Source organism: Solanum tuberosum, unplaced genomic scaffold (assembly GCF_000226075.1).
Source record: "Solanum tuberosum cultivar DM 1-3 516 R44 unplaced genomic scaffold, SolTub_3.0 scf00468, whole genome shotgun sequence".
In the NCBI taxonomy this organism is placed as follows: domain Eukaryota; kingdom Viridiplantae; phylum Streptophyta; class Magnoliopsida; order Solanales; family Solanaceae; genus Solanum; species Solanum tuberosum.
The window spans coordinates 13,809-35,132 of NW_006239401.1; the positions used below are offsets into that span (position 1 = coordinate 13,809).

The 21,324-nt window shown below is 32.1% G+C and overlaps 2 protein-coding genes across 2 annotated transcripts; one reads left to right on the forward strand and one right to left on the reverse strand.

Annotated features, from left to right (window-relative positions):
• The first annotated feature begins 10,858 nt into the window (after positions 1–10,858).
• On the forward strand, positions 10,859–15,381 carry LOC102580832 ((-)-germacrene D synthase-like). The gene is made up of 7 exons (XM_006364097.2): positions 10,859–11,081; positions 11,519–11,792; positions 11,897–12,269; positions 12,365–12,583; positions 13,364–13,502; positions 13,875–14,123; positions 14,874–15,381. Exons 1-7 carry the CDS (start codon positions 10,983–10,985, stop codon positions 15,165–15,167), a joined length of 1,647 nt encoding a protein of 548 aa, XP_006364159.1. The 5' UTR covers positions 10,859–10,982; the 3' UTR covers positions 15,168–15,381.
• A 4,143-nt stretch (positions 15,382–19,524) lies between these two features.
• On the reverse strand, positions 19,525–20,715 carry LOC102587680 (mitogen-activated protein kinase kinase kinase A-like). The gene has a single exon (XM_006364118.2). The coding sequence runs from the start codon at positions 20,662–20,664 to the stop codon at positions 19,525–19,527; it is 1,140 nt and encodes a 379-aa protein (XP_006364180.1). The 5' UTR covers positions 20,665–20,715.
• Between the last annotated feature and the right edge of the window lie 609 nt (positions 20,716–21,324).

Below are 21,324 nucleotides of genomic sequence, written 5' to 3' on the forward strand. Positions count from 1 at the left end.
CTGTTGGTTTACTACAGCCCTTGTCGATGCTGGAATGGAAATGGGAGAGAATAACTATGGACTTTGTTTCTGGACTTCCTCGCACCCAAAGAAATCATGATGCAATATGGGTAATTGTGGACAGACTAACCAAGAGTGCTCACTTCTTAGCAATCAGGATGTATTACTCACTTGAGTCATTTAGCCGAATTGTACATTAATGAGATTGTAAGACTACATGGGATCCCTATGCCTATTGTATCTGAACGAGACCCAAGGTTTACATCTAGATTTTGGGGTAGCTTGCAGGAAGCTTTGGGTACTAAGTTGAAATTTAGCACTTCGTTCCATCCTCAAACAGACGGCCAGTCGGAAAGAGTGATACAAATTTTAGAGGATATGCTTCGAGCTTGTATTATGAAGTTTGAGGGTCGGGACAAACACTTGGCTTTGATAGAATTTGCTTATAATAATAGCTGCCAATCAAGTATTGGAATGCCTCCCTATGAAGCCCTATACGGAAGGAAATGTCGGACCCCTCTTTGTTGGAGTGAAGTTGGTGAAAGAAAGCTTGTTGGTCATGAAATTGTGCAACAAACAGAGAATAAGGTAAAAATTATCAAGGATCGTCTAAAGATTTCTTCGTATCGACAAAAGGCGTACGCTGATCTTAAAAGGCGTGACATTGAATATCAAGTGGGAGATAAAGTATTTTTAAAGGTGTCTCGAGGGAAAAAGATTATAAGATTTGGCCAAAAAGGAAAACTTAGTCCTCGATTTATTTTACCTTATGAGATACTTGAAAGGGTTGGACCAGTTGCATATAAATTGGCTTTGCCACCTGATTTAGACAAGATCCACAATGTCTTCCATGTTTCTATGCTCAGAAGATATCGTTCTGATCCATCACAAGTTCTTCCAGTTGAATCTATTGAGGTTAATCCTGACTTGACGTATAATGGAGAACTTATCCGAATTGAAGCTCAAGAAGTAAAGCAACTTAGAAACAAGAGAATCCCCTTAGTAAAGGTAATTTGAGGAACCATTCTGGAAAAGAAGCTACCTGGGAAAGAGAAGAAGACATGAGGACGCAGTATCCACACTTGTTCCGGGACTAGTGTTAGGTAATTTCGAGATGAAATTTATTTAAGGGGGAGAGAGTTGTAACATCCCTAAATATTAATCAAGAGTCACATGTTGATTTACCATTGTTTAATTATTACAATATGTTTTCCTCTCATTTTGGGAACTTGAAATGTTGTGAGAATTGCTTACTTGCTTAACATAAGTTGTGATAGTAATTTAAGGTATTGTATTGGAGTGTTTTCGTAATATTCTAATTAGAATTATGTATAACTTTAAAGGTATACATATAGGTATATATGGATGCTTTTTGGGCAGCCAACTTTTTGGGCTGCCCCTTTTGGTGACATCTGTAAATGTGATAAGTATCACTTTTGTAACTCTATATTTTCACACCTCCTTTAATTAAATTCGTTTTTCTCAAGTTCAAGAACATTAGAACCTTAGCTAAACAGATTGTTCTTCAAAATCACAAGAGAAAAACTTGGCCCTTCTGGCTAGAATTCGAAAACACACACTTCTTTTGGTAAGTGACGAAATCTGTTTCTGAGCTGGGTAGTGTTTGGTAATTTATGCATATCACTCTCTCTAGAACTCCGTTTATGGTGAATAAATATGATTAGTATAAGAACCTTAGAACATTATCTAACAAGTTTGTTCTTCAAAATCACAAGAGAAAAACTTGGCCCTTCTGGCTAGAATTCGAAAACACACACTTCTTTTGGTAAGTGACGAAATCTGTTTCTGAGCTGGGTAGTGTTTTTGGTATTTTATGCATATATCTGTCTCTAGAACTTAGTTTACAGTGAATAAATATGATTTGGAAAGCTAATTCGTATACCTACAACTCTTATGTTTATGTAAAACTCTAATTTAGCTGTTATGAATTCGAAATATGGGATGCAAAGTAGGACAAGTTCTGTCCAGATTTTGGAATTTCAAATCCTGTATGAACCCCTGTTAGTGTTTTGAATATATCTTGTTGTACAAAATATATTTTGTGGTGATTCTTGTTTTTTTTGCAACCTTAAGATATGTAGATACATCTTTCATGAAGGTTATAAAGTCTAGTTTTACAGTTTTCATTTTCAAATCTAAGTTGCGACATGAGGTACTAGACTGGCCAGAATCATTGTTTTGGGAGCATAGTCGTATTTGTACAGGCTAAGCTTACTTGTGATGATAATCTTGTTTTACATCAACATTATTGAGTTGCTAGGAATTAAAGAAGCTATTTAATTGTATTTTTAAGGTTCTAAATATTCGTGAACAAGTTGAGGACCTTGAAACGTTGGTCTACGGTCTGAACTCGTGAAGTTGTGTTGAACTGTTTCTTTCCTAAAGCACTGAGGTTTGTGTATAAATTCTACTTGTACTCTATTTACCTACTGGTATATCTGAAAGTTATCTTGGTACCTTGATTACCTCTTGTCACTTTGCATTGTCGTGTTGGTATCCTTTAAGACGTTAAAGACACTCGTGTAACTCGCCCACTTGTATGGACTTTTTGATCACCTGGCACTCTTGTTGGGACCTTGTCCTTCTTGTGGCTGTGACTTTGTCACTATTGGCATGCCTTTTGATTCGGATCATTTGCCATCTTGACTCTGGAGTTTTAGTTCGTCTTAAGAATGGAAGTTGTCCATTTTAATTACGAACTAGAAAGTCATTTTTAAAATGGTTCTTGGTTCTCTTGATTATTGGGATTTGACCCTTCTTGATACAAGGCGTCGGCCCTTCTTGATACTTGCTTGTGCTTGGTGTGAAGACATGATGTACATATTGGGCGAGCCTTGTTATTGAATATCTTGGAGAATGGTGCTATGAGCGTTCTTGACATTTGGATCTTTAAATATCGAATTTGATACTCTTGATATATTGTTTACTTGATTTATTTATTATGTTTGATTATATATGATGCCCATGACTTGAGAAAGGTAGCTTGGTGAATCTGAGGGCTCCGAACCTATAGTTTTTGCACCACTAAGCTATATCCTTAGCGATAGTTCTCCACTCCTTAAGTAGTGAGATTCTCATTTGACAATCGACGTATTCGTTTCCTCATAACCCTAGTACTACCACACCATGAAAGTCCATTAGATACCTCACATGAACACATCATACATATCGATAAGATCGTACCCAAACAGCCACACATTTCTACCCCTTGAATAGCTGCAAAACATTACCAAATTTGTTATATCTTTAGCCCAAGCAATTTGCATTCTTTCGTAGATCGGGTCGATAACAAAAGTAACACACTTCATAAATCTAACGAAGTAAGCATTAGTACTATTGTATTAGTCGTATCATGACTCTCTTTAATATACAATCAATCTATGGAATCGTAGTTAAGATTCTAATCTCAATTGGCGCAACCTAATTTCATCATTCGCTAAACAACTCATACATGTTATGATAACTTTACTAATTGTATTTCCCAAGTAATGATGTTCATTTTCTAGTTGTCCCTTACGAAACTTCTTGCATGTTATCACATATCTAGATAAAGTACAAAATTTGACCTCATAGGCTGCAACACATATCTTCCGTCTCTCTATATTCAGAAACCATATCTCCTCATATCGCTCAAAGTTTGGGGTATATAATAGGATGAAGAAGGTAGAAAGTGATGCCTTAAGTCATAGGTAATGCCTTTACTAATCGGCACTCAACATGAGACTATCACCACATTTTGCGTCTCCCCAAAACTAGTATGTCACAAACTCAACATTAAGCCTCTCCACTATATTCGTTTTACGAAGCAGCTCAAAACAATCAACAATGAAAGCATAAGCATCTTCATAATCAATACTCATGAAGAATGAGGGTTTCAACTTTATGAACTTTATAAAAAAATCATGTTGATCACTAGTCATTACAAGCCCTGTAGTCAATCAAGAAAAATATACCTATTTCCAAGGACACTTTTTTTTTCTTCCTGGTGTTGTTTCAAATTCCAATACTCTAGTACTAACCATATGTGAAATAGAGTGAAGAAGTTCATATACCAATTTGTATCACCTAGATACCAATTGGATTCAAGTAGTAGCACGAAAGAAAGAAGGAATGAAATTTTCCTAAAGTCCTATAGCCTCTCGAAGAAAAGTAAAGGCGTCCATATACAGTTCTGCAAGACTCTACTAGACTTGTCCTTGTGTAATGAGATCACCGAACCTAAAGCTCTGATACCAAGTTTGTCACGACCCAAAATGAGTCGTGAATGGCACCCACGCATAACCTTCTAAGTGGGCGAACCAAGGAATCCAAATCCCAACATATATCAATAATTCAACTACGAATAACAACAACAATAATGCAGAAGATCAAAATTTATTAAAGTAACCAATCAAATAAACCTCTAAAGTCTAACACTTATTATCCCCAAAATCTGAAAGTCATCACATCAAGGACATCTAGTCTTCAAATACTAAGAATATTAAAGACACCAAAATAAATGAATAAAATAGTTTATGTCCGAAAACTAAGGACATCATGCCATGACCAAGAGAATCCAACACGAGCTGGATTGAATAGCTCACCCTGGAACCTGATGTGCTGGAGACTGGCTAGAGATGAGGGCGAGTCGAAGTCACTAAAGCTTCACAGCCGGCTATGCGGCCGGTAAAGTGTTTCACGGACCATAAAGACTTTTTTTTGAAACTAGCCCTATTTAAAATGTAGAAAAAAAAAATTAAAAAAAATTCTTAATTTTGTTGGTCAAAACTATTATATAAAAGTCAAAGATCAAAAAGAAGGTTTATCTTTTTTTCAAGTCATGCTTATTAATGAGTTAGAAATATTCTTTCAAATTTATATAGATTAACAATCTAAATCCTTTATAGTGTCTTGTGTAATGTCACATCACTTACAAAATTATTGTTTTAAAATGTAATTACTAAAGTTGTTTGACTTAGTTATTCGTTACATCTTTTTTCATCAATTAAATTTTATTTTACTCTATAAAAACCTATTTATTAAAAAAAGATTATACTATTTATTTTGATAAGGCAAATCAATTTTAATAGGAATTTATTTTATTAAATAAATTTTATTAATTATATTTTGAAATTAAATTTGGTAACTATTACTATAAAAATAATTACTAGAGCTATTGGACTAAGTTATTCATTATATCTTTTTCATATATTAAATTATATTTTACTCTATTAAAAAAAATTATTCCAAAAATAAATTAGATTACTAAAGTTGTTTGACTTAGTTATTCGTTACATATTTTTTTCGTCAATTAAATTTTATCTTACTCTATAAAAACCTATTTATTAAAAAAAGATTATACTATTTATTTTGATAAGGCAAATCAATTTTAATAGGAATTTATTTTATTAAATAAATTTTATTAATTATATTTTGAAATTAAATTTGGTAACTATTACTATAAAAATAATTACTAGAGCTATTGGACTAAGTTATTCATTATATCTTTTTCGTATATTAAATTATATTTTACTCTATTAAAAAAATTATTCCAAAAATAAATTAGACTATTTATTTTGATATATAATACAAATATATTTTATTAGGAGTTTATTGGAATTTCCTTGATATTTGATTTTATCGATTCAAAATTAATAGAAATCATATTACAATACTTAAATGAATAATTTTCCCTACTGACATATCCTCACAAAAATATAGTGCTTAGTGAATTTTGTGTTTGAGGAAGTTTTTGGGTGTGAAAGAAATTGAAAAGGGTCTGAGTAGGAATGAAGTGGGAAATGGTGAAAACTGAAAAGAGCGGACAATGAGAGAGAAAAATCATACTTTTTTTCTTTGAATATTATTTATCTTTTTAATATATAATTTTTGATGTGTCATAAAAAAAAAATGTGATATATAAAAAATAACGTTGGAATACCATGTGTAGTTTGTTGTATTATATACCCAATGATCAAGTGAGATAGGAGTTTAAAATATTATTCTTTATCGAGTTTAAGTATTTATTTGACAAAATAATAAGTAAGAAGGTTCAATTAACAAACGGAACCAAATACAATATTTTTTCAAGTCATAACGCCCCTAAATATTCACAACTAACATTTTTGCTCTTGATAATGGGAGTGACCAAATTTCATGTCACCCTAAATAATCACGGTTAGAAAAATAAAAATTTCACCCAAAAATAAAATTCATGTTAAATAGCAATAATAAGAGAATAACAACATCAAATACTCTAATCAAATAAAAATATAATATCCAAACAAAGTAATTAATACCACTGCTTACAGCTTGATGGTGTCAAGAGACTAACCACACTTTCTAACTAAACAACATTCTTTTATGTCACACAACTCACCATAATATTATTCTCGCACTATTTTCTTATAGACTATAAAAAAAAATCTATAGATACTCTATCTTGCTCTCTTTGATTTTTGGTGGAATTTTTTTTTATAAATGAACAGAAGCTCTCAATTTATAGAAATGGAAATTATAATGCCAATTTTTCTCTGTAATAATAATTAATTGGTCGCTAATTTTCAACAGAGTAGATTTGCTTTCGTCAAAAGATGGTGCATTTTATTCCTCATTAATAGGTATGGACCGCACAGCTCTGCCTAGTCGATTTTCTCTATAACATTTTTCACCTTCAAATCTTTGATGGATGCTTGAGTTTTAAAAAGTTGCTTCAGTAGCTTTTCTTATCCTTTTCATATTCTCTTTGTGGAATTATAAAGAACCTTCCAATTGTTCAATCGTCGTAGAGTCTAAACTCTTAGACTCCTCAATAACACACATCACACTATCAAATTTAGATTAAAAAAGGCAAAGGAGAAGATCTACCACACATGCCTTCTTGGTTGATTCAAAACAATTATCACTCTTGAACAAAAATTCAAAATGTATTCAGATTCATTCATTTTTAAAACTTTAAAATCAGCCTTTAAAGTTTAAAATTTTATCTTCTTCACATTATCAATTCCTTGTAGAAAACTTTACAAAATCTCCCTTTCTTTGAGATGGTTGCATCAACCGCTTTCTCAACCATGTCATCATCCAAACACATCTAAACACTGATGGATGAGCGTGAGGCCCTATTGATCTTACTTCCTTGTTTTTAATGATGTATTTTGGGACAATTTCCTTAGTAGTGAATTTTGTATATACCATTTGTCTATAATGTCCTTAATATATATCTTGAGAATCAAAAATAACTTTCATGCGTAGACATCATTTTTCATAATTATCTCTCTTAAGACGGAGGAATTGAAAGAACAGTAAATTATTATTTGTCATTGATTTCATAAAGTGGACAAGTATTATTGGACATCCTAAAGTAACATAGTGGACAACTATTGTTGTACATAGGGAGTAATTAATATCACTGATTATAACTTGATGGTATCAAGAAACTACCACACTTTCTAAATAAACAACATTCTTTTATTTCACATAACTTATTACTCCCTCGGTCCCTTTTTACTTGTCAAATTTTGACTTAACACACCTATCAAGAAAATATTGATTGTTATAGTGAGTTTATCATTTTTATCTCTATTAATTGATAGGATCCCAAAGATCTTTACTAGCTATATTTATTAAAGACATTAATTTAATATTAATAAATTGAGGGTATAATAGATTTTTTTAAAAAAAATTATTCTATCTTACTTTGTCAAAATAACAAGTAAAAAAGCATAGATAAAAAAGAAAAATTGAACAAATAAAAAGGAATAAAGAAATACAATATTATTCCCACATCATTTAATTACCGATTACAGAAAATTAGAGCCGTTAATATGGGCTAGGCTCGTTGGACTGGCCTGACCTAATCTGTGATTTAATAGGACTAGACTAAGATTTTTGGAGCTCATTTAAGAAAAGGGGTTTTTAGCAGTGGCGGATGTATGTTATGAATCATGGGTGCATTGCTTTTTGCAATAAACACTAATATTTGTTTGTAATATCTAATAATTTATTCAAATGTATTAATTAAGCACCCACTTTATATAGCAATTCTCAAACTAAAAATAATTGAGCACCCATGAAATAAAATTTCTGGATCCGCCACTAGTTTTTAGCCCAGCCTGGATAAACTTGTTGATTTGTGAGGCTTGAGAAATATAGGTAGAGCCGGCCCGTGGGACAAATAAAAATAAAATATAATATTAAAAATAACAAGAGTCCAAACTCAAAATCTGTTTAAAATTTATTCAGATATGCTTGATGAAGATGATGTTTTGGTGTTGGAGATGCCATAAGTTTCATGAAGTGTTAGATACGCCACAAGTTTCATGAATTTTTTTAAAGAGTTCATTTTTTATTTTTTTATAGATGAAATATTGTCATATTTTTTGTGTTTTATTGTGATAGTTAAAAACTACTAAGTTAATATTTCTATTTAGACATTTATACTTTTTCTTGAAAACAAACTTATAAATATTATAAAGATAATTTTATTTGTGGATTTGATTAACAAGTAGTACATTAACACCGTGTAATATTGTTTTATCGATGATAGTATTTCTAAATTATAATTTATAATTTAATTTAAAAATTATAAAATATAAATTTTTTTAAAAAAGTGGGTTGGCCCGGCACAGCCCGCAGCCTGCAACCCATTTACTTGTGGGTTGGGCCGACTGTTTTTTGGCCCACAAAAAAAATGGGTCAGCTCGGCCTAATCCGTCAAATTTTAAAGTCTGTATGGATTTAAAAAAATCTTGTATTAAATAACCGGTTGCCAATTTTCAACATAGAGTTCCACGAAATTTCTTGTAGAATCCCATAAAATTTATAGAGTCCCACAAAATTTCAGTGTCTACGATCATGATGATGATGGTGGTCAAATTTCTGCACCCTAACTAATTACCACCACGGCACCACCAATTCAAATCTTTGTGTGAAGTAGTAACTTAAACAAAAACTTCTTTATGTAATTTACTTCTCTTACTTTCTATTACTGTTATCAAACGTTAGTTAAGCATTTTATTACGTCTTTAGTTTCTCTACTCCAAACTCTACAAAAACTAAGTTGAAAAAATGGATGGATTTGGTGGTGAGAGCGAAATTACAAATCGGAGTGACAATCATCAATCATCATCCTACCGTGTGGGGAGACCATTTTCTTGTCTATGCTAATCTCTCGGTAAATTTGAATGCCTAGTGTGTTCATGTTTTAATTTAAGTTTATATTTTGTGTCGGCAGAGTAAAAATTTTTTGATGAAGGAAGTTGGGACTTATCAGTACAACCATTCTAAATATTCATCAATAACATAATTAATTATTGTTGATGATGGGAGTTGGACTTATCAAAACTGTAGGCCATTCTAAATATTCATCACTAACATATTTACTGTTGATGATGGGAGTTGAGACTTATCAAATTTCTTGGCCACCTTAAATATTCACCACTAACATATTTTCTCTTGATGATAAGAGTTGGGACTTTGTCAAATATGATGGCCACCCTAGATAATCATTGTTTGCAATAAATTTTAAAGTGATAGAAAATAAATTGTAATCACAAATAAAATATGAAGAAACATAATTTTATTGATAAATAGTGCAGGTTTAATTTTGTTCCTCCTTTAATTTGAGGATCGTTTATGGCGTATTTCTCAAATTAGGATGATTAAAATTTGATCTTTTTATGAATATTTCATGAATTCGTGAAATATTTGAGATGCCTTCTAAGAAAATATAATACCCTTTATATAGACTTAACTCGAATTGAACACATCTTTTAGAGTTTCATAAAATTTCAATGTCTATCGTCACCCCTTAACATTTTTGCTCTTGATGATAATAGTGGTCAAATTTCATGTGCACCCTATCTAATTTATCGGTTGCCAATGTTCAACATAGCAGATTTCTTTTCAAAAAAATTTGCACACCTTTTAAAATTATCAGACAAAAGATGGTGCATTTTTTTTTCCCATTAAAAACGGCTTATTTTATGGCCCAAATATTTTTACTGTAGATGATGGGAGTTGGGAAATGGCAATTATCAAATTCGTACGGCCATTCTAAATATTCATCACTTATAACATATTTACTGTTGATGATGGGAGTTGGGACTTATCAAATTTCTTGGCCACCTTAAATATTCACCACTAACATTTTTTGCAGATAAGAGTTGGGATTAGTTAAATATAATGGCCACCCTAAATAGTCACTGCTTGCAAGTTGCAACAAATTTTAAAGTGACAAAAATAAATTGCAATCACAAATAAAATATGAAGAAACATAATTTTATTGATAGATAGTGCGGGTTCAATTATGTTCCTCTCTTGATTCGAGGGTCGTTTGTGGCGTATTTCTCAAACTAGGATGATTTAAATTTGATCTTTTTATGAATATTCCATGAATTTATGGAATATTCGAGTACCCTTTATATAGGCATGAACTAGGGTTTAGGGTTGAATAGTGTCCAAAAATCCTAATTGGAATCTAACATACCATGCAAAATCAGTGGCGGAGCCACCTTACATTCAGGGGTTCATCCGAACCTCCTTTGGCAAAAAATTATATTATTTGTACATGGTTAAAATAATTTTTTAGGTATATTTAGTAGATGTCGAACCCCCTTCGGCTAATTCGTGTGTCTATTTTTTCAGATTTTTATAAACTCCCTTCTTGAAAATCCTAGCTCCGTCACTGTGTAGAATTTCAACTCGAATTGAACACATCTGGTAAACCCACAAAATTTCAATGTCCACAGTCACCACTAACATTTTTGCTCTTGATGATGAGAGTAGTCAAATTTCATGTGCACCCTAACTAAATTAAATCTTTATAAATAGGCTTATGTCTGTGTGAAGTAGTAACTTAAACAAAACTTCTTTATGTAATTCACTTCTCTTACTTTCTACTACTGTTATCAAACCTTAATTAAGCATATTATTACGTCTTTAGTTTCTCTACTCCAAACTCTACAAAAACTAAGTTAGAAAAAATGGATGGATTTGGTGGTGAGAGCGAAATTACACGTCGGAGTGACAATCATCATCCTACTGTTTGGGGAGATCATTTTCTTGCCTATGCTAATCTCTCGGTAAATTTGAATACCTAGTACATGTGTTCATGTTTTAATTTGATTTTATATTTTATGTGTCGCTGAGTAAAAAAAGAAAAAATTTACACTTTCAAGGTACTTGAAAATATTTACGGGTAAGATCTTTTAAAATATGGGATTTGTTAGGTTATCTTCGAGAACATATAAAAATAAATATAACCTAATGTATTCCCCTACGACCTTAAAACTCTTAATTTTTTTAACATGCACATATAAAATAAATATGACCTAATGTATTCCCCTACGACCTTAAAACTTTTAATTTTTTTAACATGTATTCAGTACTGTCGATAATATAAAAAATTGAATGCTTTTGTTTTCAGTTGAAACACTCTTGAGCCATATTCTGTTTGCAAATACTTATTGAAGCACAAAGAAATATATATGTATACAAAGTTATTTATTTACGCATATAGGGAGCCAATGAATGGGAAGAGAAGGAACACAAGGATCTAAAAGAAGAAGTGAGAAAAATGCTAGTGATTTCTCCTTCCAAATCTTTGCAAAAACTTGGACTTATAAACACAATCCAATTGCTTGGAGTGGCATACCATTTTGAACATGAGATTGAGGAATCATTCAGTGAAATCTATAATGGTTATGAAGAATGGATTGGTGAATGTAGTAACCTTCATGCTGTTGCTTTAAGCTTTCAATTACTTAGGCAGCAAGGTTTCTATGTCTCATCTGGTAAGTAATACGTCATCCCATCCAATTTATGTGAACAAAGCTTGTTTGTAGATAAGAGTTTTTAACTTTTACACACTACCGTGTGAATACATATTTTGAAACAGATGTTTTCAGGAAGTTCACCGAAGACCAAGGAAATTATAATAAAGCATTGGTTAACGACATGCAAGGATTATTAAGCTTATACGAGGCAGCACAATTCAAAGTACATGATGAAGAAATTTTGGATGAAGCAATTAATTTCACCACCACTCATTTGAAGTTATTGTTGCCTAAATTGAGTAATTCTCTATCGATGCAAGTCAGCTATGCCCTAAAGTATCCAATAAACAAAACTATAGCCAGGGTAGCAACTAGAAAATACATAGCGTTTTATCAAGAAGATAAATCATGTGATCAAGTGTTATTGAATTTTGCAAAACTGGACTTCAATACATTGCAGAAGATGCATAAACGGGAGCTATGTGATATCACAAGGTAACTAGCAAGATACACAATTAATAATATCACAACACTGTTTTATTTAAAAAAAAATATTTTTATTGATTTTGAGATTTAACTTTACATTTTAGGTGGTGGAAAGAATTGGACTTGGCAAATGAATTACCTTTTGCAAGAGATAGAGTGGTTGAGTTGTACTTTTGGTGTTTGGGTGTGTACTTTGAGCCACAATGTAATGTTGCCAGGAAAATACTAACCAAAGTGTTATGGTTCGTGTCAATTACTGATGACATCTATGATACTTATGGAACACTGCATGAACTTACTCTCCTTACAAACGCAATAGAAAGGTATGTTTTTTTGGTAATATTAATTATAATACTATATCTTCATTTCAGTTTATTTTCCTAACATTTCTTTTTAGTCCATCCAAAGGACAATAGTTTAAGAGCCCATTTGAACATGTTTTAGATCATAACTTTGAATCATTCATTGGAAATTAGATATATTAGCAAATGCTTTTTTTCAATTTAACTTTAAAACCAAATAATACATTAGCAAATGCTTATTCAATTTAAATTTGAAAAATACTACGAAATAAAAATATTTTCTAGTTTATTAGGAAAGAGAGTTTTATCGTTATTTGTATACAATAATATATCATCAATTCAAAATATATACGAGATTATAAATTAAAATTTTCAAATTTGAGTCTCAAATCCTATGATCAAACTCCTACTAATTAATTCTGAAGAATTTACTTTAACTTTTTATTTTATCCTCAATGAGAAAGCCACGCAAGTATTATGAAATATTTAAAATTATAAGTTTCAAAATATTATAACCATACATATATTATGATATATTTATAGACACAAAATTTAAAAATATTTCTTCCTTTATTAAACTATATATCTTTTCAATATTTGTGAGAGTAGCGCTTACAAGATTTGTTCCATGTAATAATGTGTAAGTAAGAATTTTATTAATGACTCCACCTAATGCGTATACAATATGTGGATATATTAAGAGGAATATGTTTTTCTAAAAATAAATCGACAATATAATTTTCTTATTGTACTACGCTATCATCGGTAGATAAACGTTAATCTCTTTTATTTATACAATAGGTGGAACATCGACGCTGCAGAAAAGCTAGCGCCGTTTATGAAACTCTTTTACACTGCTCTCCTAGATTTTTACAGTGAAGTGGAGAAAGAGTTGGCAAAGGAGAACAAGTCATTTCGAGTCAACTTTGCTATTAGTGAGGTAATTATGTGATTGATATTAATTATGACTCCTAATAATCCAACAAATAAATTAAGGAGTTTTAGTAGGGAAGAAAGGGGTTATGAAAATGTTTTTCACGTTAGAGTTAATGCTTTTTTTAAAAAAAATGTCCTAACCAAATGCTTGGCAATCCTTGGTAGAGCTTATTTATGATTTCGTGCTGAACCCGGTAAACGAACAAATAGGTGGTCTTTCCGGAAATGTTAAACAAAACGATTGTACGACCAATCTTTTCTTTCAGAATCGTTTAGAACCCCCAAACTCCTCATCCTGACTCCGCTGATGCAGCTCTGTCCCATAATTATGTGTCATTTATTTATAAAGAGAGAATAATTAATAAATTAATTTCAGATGAAAAAGTTGGTGAGGGCTTATTTTCAAGAGGCAAAATGGTATCATGGGAACACAGTCCCCAGAATGGAGGAGTATATGATGAATGGAATTCATACTAGCACTGTCCCAGATCTCTCTACTGCTTGTTGGTTAGGCATGGGCGATGAAGCAACCAAAGAGGCATTCGAATGGATTACAACTGAACCTCCAATTATTGTTGCTTCCTCTATCATTTCAAGATTGTTAAATGATATTGTATCACATGAGGTATATTATGATTATTCGCCCAATTCCTTTTCTTTAAAATTTAACGAACCGTAAACATGAATTGTTTCGAGAGAATTATATATAATATGACTCGAAACATCAAGATGATTTCGTATCTAAATTAAAATATGAGATTGCTTAGAGGTGATTTTGAGTTGATCGAGATTAAAAATCAATTTATACTTCATGTGTATTCAGTGTATAGCTAAGCTATATATTTAGTTTTTTTAGTGTATCATAATGTATAGTCAGTGTATAGCTCATGTATAAATACACTATATATATTGTATAGACAGTATATATTTTCTATGACTTTTGGAAAAGCTATAGTCTATAATCAGTATATACTTCCTATAATTTTTGGCTATTTTTTAATATAAATAAAACATGACTATATTTTTTGTAAACTAATTACTTTATTGTTTATATTTGAAATTATCTCTTATTATTATTATTTTCAATAGTTATTGCTTTTATAGTATTGGTTAATATCCTTAATATTTTAGTTATTAAAATTTTCTTTTCTTAAACCAAAAGGTTCTATAGAAAATCACATTTATGTCCCTTCAAAGGTAAGGACATGCATGGGTAAGATCTGTGTACAGTCAGTTCATCTGAACTTTTTAGGCTTTATTTATGGGAATACACTGAAAATATTATTGTTATTTTTGATCTTTTTATTTCTCTTGCGATCTCGTCTCTTGTGTACTTGTTAGTCTAATGGTTGTTGCTTGCTCATGTGATACACAGAGAGAAATAGAAAGAGGAGATGTAGCTTCAGGTATTGATTGTTACATGAATGAATATGATGCCACAAAGGGAGAAGCTTACATGGAGATAAGGAAAATAATAGAGAATAATTGGAAGGATTTGAATCAACGATGCCTAAAACCAACAACAGTAACAAGAGTTCTTCTCATGCCACTGCTTAACCTTGGTAGGGTATCAGAGTTCTTTTATAAAGATGAAGATGCTTATACTTTTTCCAAAAATAACTTAAAAGACGTCATTTCTATGGTGCTTGTTGATCCAATTAAAGTATGAAAGCAAATTAGAGGACAAAATAAAGAAATTGTAATCCTCTAGAATGCTTATATTTCTTTCACACTTAATTGTGGATGTTTATTTGTTATTCCAATAAGCAGCTTTGTAAATAGGTTTCTATAAGTAGCTTTGCAAGGAGTTTCTTATAAGGAACATTGCATGCAACTTTTGTTCTTCTATAAATAAAAAGTCATTTTTGTTCATTTATACATCACGTTGAAGTTGAGCAATATATCAATGTCTTATGTCTCTCTAAATACTTTTCTCTTGTGCATTTACTTTAAAGTCTTTCTTTTGTTATTGATAAAAAGAAATTAAGAAGAAAAAATAAATAAACTTCCCACTTCCAAAAATGTTCATTGTTAATAATTTGGTTAAAAAAATGTCTCTATTGTTAAACAAATAAAACATTTTTAAGCTAACAAGCCTTTTAGCAACAAATTAATATCAGTTGGTATTTGGTTGATAACTCAATCTACCAACCACTTTGATTAATTTACCACCGATTTTTTTTTGTTTATAATTGTGATTACTTTTGTAGTGGGATTTACTTGGTCAAATTCTGTAACATCTCGAACATTTCTAAGCTACGATCCGAATCATTTTATAACACCTTGCAACTCTACTCTTAAAATTTGAATCGTTCATGTAACACCTCAGACTTCAAAAATATGGCTAAAGAGGAGTAACAGACAGGTCCACAATCCCAAAGTGGACCATGGACCCTTCACGACACCCTAAACGGTCCGTTTAGGGGTCCACGACCTGTTTAGGATATGGTGGCCAACCGTCCAAGGCTGCCTAGGTGGGGGTCACCTGGACGGGACCCTAAAGGACCCGTGGTTGCTTGTCCGATCTGTTTAGGGGTCCGTACAAGTCACCCATCAATTTTAAATTTTTAGGTCAACTTCAAACAATCATATCTCTCAGCACATAATGAACTAGGTGGCCAATGACCTATCAAATTAAAGGTCTTTGAATCCGCTTTCCAACGCCACCAAGTTTGCCACATTTCAAGTTTGGATTAAAATGTTATGCCCATTTTTGTGAAAACTTGTCAGGTAGGTGAAGCTTCACGACCGGTTATATGGCCGGTGAAGTGTTTCATGGACCGTGGAGCCTTAAACGGTCCGTGAAACCTCCCTTAAAATATTTACCCTTAAATGCCTCTTTACTTTCATACCCCATTTTTATTTTAAAGTGACATATATCTATTTTTATTCTTGTGCTGACATCATATTGACGCCAATGTCCACCCTTTTTTGCTCTCTGATACCATCACCTTATATTACATTATATAAATATATTCTGATGGTATCAACAAGTAACTGAGCAGTGTCTTCATTGAGGGACTGCTTCTTCCTCCTTGATACCATCAAAGTATAACATACTCTAGTGGTATCAATGAGTAACTGAACACTGTTTTCATTGAGGTTTGTTTCAGTCCTTCGATGAGGTTACTCAATCATCTATGATATCATTATGGTATATCTACATATTGTTAAATAAATAAGATTGTGACTTCGATAATTTTCTCTTAATTGTTTCTTATTTATTTCTTATAAAAAGAGTCCCCTAAAGTGGGGTAAGAGGGTAAATAATTTGGGTCATGAATCCATTAAAGTTAAATAGTTTAAATTGGTTTGATTTAATTGTACCCCATAGCAAACTGTTGCTATTTCGCCTCTCTCCTAGTGAATCTCGCTCGCGACTCTCGTTCTCTCCCTCGCCTCTCGCTTTTTATACAAACGCAAATGTATAAAATGCGTTTGTGTTTGTATAAAGCGAGAGAAAATTGTATATATACATATATTTTCGTTTCCCTCTCTCCCCTCTCCTAGATCTCGCTCACCAATCTCTCCCTCGCCTCTCTCGCTTATACAAATAGAAATGTATAAATTGTGTTTCTGTTTGTATAAAGCGAGAGAAAATTGTATATACACATGCAAATACATATATCTTCGTCCTATACACTTATAATTATACAATACAAATATTCCCCTGCCCAGTTCTCTTTTGCCTTTCTCTCTTTCTCGCTTTATACAAACCCAGATTATACAATTGATCTTTTGTATATGTATACTGAAACAGAAACAGATTATATACAACTGGTTTCTTTTATATATGTATAGCGAAATATACATATTTATGTTTGCTATGGAGCGCAATTATGCAAACTATAGCTATAGCATACAAATATGATTTTTGTGTTTGCTATATGTGAAAGTTGCTCTTTTAAATTAGGTTGTTGTGATGTACCAAATAGACCCCAACAACACTGACTTGGCCCAATGTGAGCTAGTATATATGAGGCAGTATTTCAATGGGATAGTTACCAATTATATACTATTTGATCATCTAATTTACCAAATATGACTGAAGTATACTCTACATAAATATTTGGTAAATATGACTGAAGTATACTCTACATAAATATTTGGTTGTATATGTTGTGTATACATATGTGTAGGTATATATATGTATAGATATGTAAATTTATGTATAATATATGTATATTAGTATCAAATATGCATTACCTATTCATTGTGTACATATTTGGTAAATTAGATGACCCAAAGATATTGAGTTGTAATTGTCATTTTCTCTTTGTCTCTATATTGTGTTGGTCTCTAATGTTTGCCTCTAAGGGCAAACAACTTTTTTGTAGGACATAAGTTTATATTTTCGTATCATAATGTTCCACAAATTAGGCCCCAGTAGACATAAGTTCAATTAATTCATTTAAAAGACAAAACATGCAATTGAATGCTTCAAATAACACCAACATGGGACAAAGAAGAAGGAATTACAAACCGTACTGTTAAACTTTCGATTTTTCTATCTCAAACATATTCTAATTCAAAAAGTAGATTAGATAGTTTTGGTCAACTGTAAAATTTGTTAGAAAAATATGACATAACTTTAGCAGGTTAAGGCAATGATCAATATTCAGTTTTCCTACCAAATAGTATATCTTTTGACTGACTACTGTGAAAATATATACTATATAATATAATAAAGATAGATAGACAGTAGAGTCAAAGTATTGCAAGTGGGTGTTTTTTTTGTTAAGTTTTTCATTTATAACTTTCGTCCAAGTTAGTTAGGTTTAGAGTTCAGATAGCCCAACAAAAAGCATTTGAACCTTTTTTAATTTGTAAGAAGTAAAAAGTCTCCTCTTCATGTCCAACGTGACACTCATTCCTCTCCTAACGCCCTTGAAAAAAAGAAATAGATATCATGGGGTTACCTAACAAATTAAGTTCAAAGTCTACTAGGCCTTGTTTTATTTCCCTTCAATTTAATTTCCACTTGGGATACTTTTGGTATGACTTGTTTTCTTTGCTAAGATTTTGTATTATTTGTTATTGTTACTGTACTCTTTTTCAATCGATTTTAGCGTGAATTTTCACTTATTACTTGACTTTTAGTATGCTTTAATTGAACCGAAGATCTATCCAAAATATCTTCACAAGGTAAAATTAAGGTTTTGTACACATCATGATTACATTGAATATGTTGTTGTTGTTGAAACATTTGGTATGACATAATTTTTTGCATGCCTTAAGTTTACGAAAATGTTTCTTTAAAAGAAAACATTTCACATCAATTGGTTAGCAATGACTTGTGTTAATTGATGAGCGTAGATAATTTTTCTTATCTAAAGTAACACATTTTTCACGAAAAGTATTTTTACATGAAATTTTATATTGTGTTGTTATATAAGAAGTTCATTATATCCTAAAGACATCCTTCATGTACAAAGTAACAACTCCAATTTCACAATACAAACTTTCAAATATTATAATCACTAAACTCGAAGTTACAACGGAAAATGGAACTAACAAAGAAAACTATTGTAGAAGATAACTAGAATGGAGATGAGAAGCATAGACTCGAAGAAAGGTGATGAGAGGACTAGACATTTTTCTCAACAATTTGCATAATCCCTAAGTCACATATCACTACCATTTTTGTTGGAAGTTGGAACCGTTTCATGCCCACTACTCAACCCGGATCCCAAATTAACCTGGCCCTATTGCTCGTTCTCGGTCCAATAGCTCTTGTCAGCCCAATAACAACTTGTATGACATTAGTATCTACATTGGGCTGGACTTGGTTCATAACATTATGACTCTTCATTTTCAGTGAGAATTAATAAATTGTTAACAAATCTTTCTAATTTCCTAACAGTTAGCAATTGGTTATGTCCCATCATCCATTATTTTTAATCTTTGCACACCGACAAGGAAAGAATACTACCTACAAAATGAGATCTGAAAAAGATATAGTGTACTATATCATGGAGATAGAGAGATCGTTTTCGAAATATCCATTAGTAAAAAGAATGACTAATTTATGAAGAATGAATTTTATTTACTGAATATGTCAAATGCCTCGGAAAATTGAGACTGTTAATTACAGAGTTGTTTCGTACTACTCTGTTACAGCAAAAGTAATTTATTTCCAACTCCTTACTACCAATACAGCTTTCCAGCTCCATTTCAGAAAAGGCTGTCATTGTACAATCTCCTTCACTGGTTTTTCTAACTGTGGTCCAAATCTCATCAGCCCAGCACCAGTTTGGTTTACCTGATTTCTGGCTCAATTCTCTTACCCTTTGCAGAGGAGAGCTAACTGTTTGTAATATCGTAGTTTCTGATTCCTCTACTGAATTCCATATGTCTTGATCAAGAATGCTTGTTGGTGAGTCTGTCACAAAATCTTGAATTGCCTCGAGAAATGGATGTTTGAGAAGTTGTTTGGCTGTCCATCTTTCTTTAGAATCTCTTCTCAAGCATTTGTTTAAAAAATCCTTTGCTTGTAAAGAGAGGAACTTTGGAATTACAGGGGATTGCCCAGAAAATGCAATTCTGTAGAGTAGTGAAGCTGCGTTTGTCACATTTGTCCATGGCGATCCACCGGTGGCCATTTCAATAATTGTACATCCCAATCCCCAAATATCAGCTGGACACCCCTGTTCTTCCCCACGCGCCACCTCTGGCGCCATAAACATCGGCGTTCCTCCAATTGGCACTGTGCCATTGTCCCTCCAATTGGCACAACCAAAATCTGCAATTTTGGCACCGGTTTTACCTACCAAAATGTTCTGCCCCTTCATGTCACAGTGTATTATGCTCCTTGAATGCAGGTACTCTAGTCCTTGTAGAATTTGCTTCGTATAATAACCGATCAACGGCTCGTTCATCCGACCACCCTGTTTTCGAATTTCATCGGAAATTGTACCGTCCGGCATATACTCCATCATAAGATTAAACATGATTTTGTTGTTCTCTTTGGTAACATCGTAGCCCTTGTAGCTAACAATATAAGGGGAGCTCAATTGGGACAGAATTTTCTGCTCTTTTTGTAATAACTGCGACTTGGATAGCTCCACTGACTTAACAGCGAAGACCTCATCGGAGAAACGTGACTTGGCAACGGAGACCGCAGCAGAGGAGCCATGGCCTATGGTATGGCCTCTGATCCAATCCATTTGAAAAGAAGAAAATTGGTTGCAAGTGTAAGAATTTTAGAAAGAGTTTTGTTTTTGGTTTGTTTTGAAAATGCCACTTTGATTTGGGTATACATATAATGAACAGTTGGGTAGAGCTTAGGTGGCCTCACTTTTTGTCTTTAAAACGAAATTCAGAACGTGGCTAAATGCTTGTGGCCATACGGCAGCTTCAGTAGTTTCGAGGACTACAATTACTTCACCAATGGGGTTGTTGCCACGTGGCATACAATGGTAATATCAAGATGAGCTTAAGTCATAAACTTCTACTTAAAGGTTGTTCGTATATTTCATTTGAATATCTCAACTAAAGACTTGTACATATTCAACATACACTTAAAATATCCTTCATTTGTTCAACAATATTTGTCCATTATTGATTTTGCACACTTTTTAAGAAATTACAAATAAAAGGGTAATTTTACTATTTCACCTTTTGAATATAATAAATATCATGCCTTGAAAAATACAATACGGAAATAACTATAATTAATGATAAGGATAAATTAGGAATTAAGTGTAAACTTATTCATTGATTTCATAAAGTGAACAAGTATTGTTGGAAATCCTAAAATAGTACAGTGAACAACTATTGTTGGACGGAGGGAGTAATAATTAGAAAGACATAGATGTTAGAAAATA

Excerpts from the sequence above, each read along its gene's own strand:
- LOC102580832 (XM_006364097.2), top strand. The coding sequence starts at position 10,983 with ATGGATGGATTTGGTGGTGAGAGCGAAATTACACGTCGGAGTGACAAT. Across the intron at positions 11,082-11,518 it reads TTGCCTATGCTAATCTCTCG|GGAGCCAATGAATGGGAAGA; the intron begins GTAAATTTGAAT and ends TTACGCATATAG. Across the intron at positions 13,503-13,874 it reads TCAACTTTGCTATTAGTGAG|ATGAAAAAGTTGGTGAGGGC; the intron begins GTAATTATGTGA and ends AATTAATTTCAG.
- LOC102587680 (XM_006364118.2), bottom strand. The coding sequence starts at position 20,664 with ATGGATTGGATCAGAGGCCATACCATAGGCCATGGCTCCTCTGCTGCG.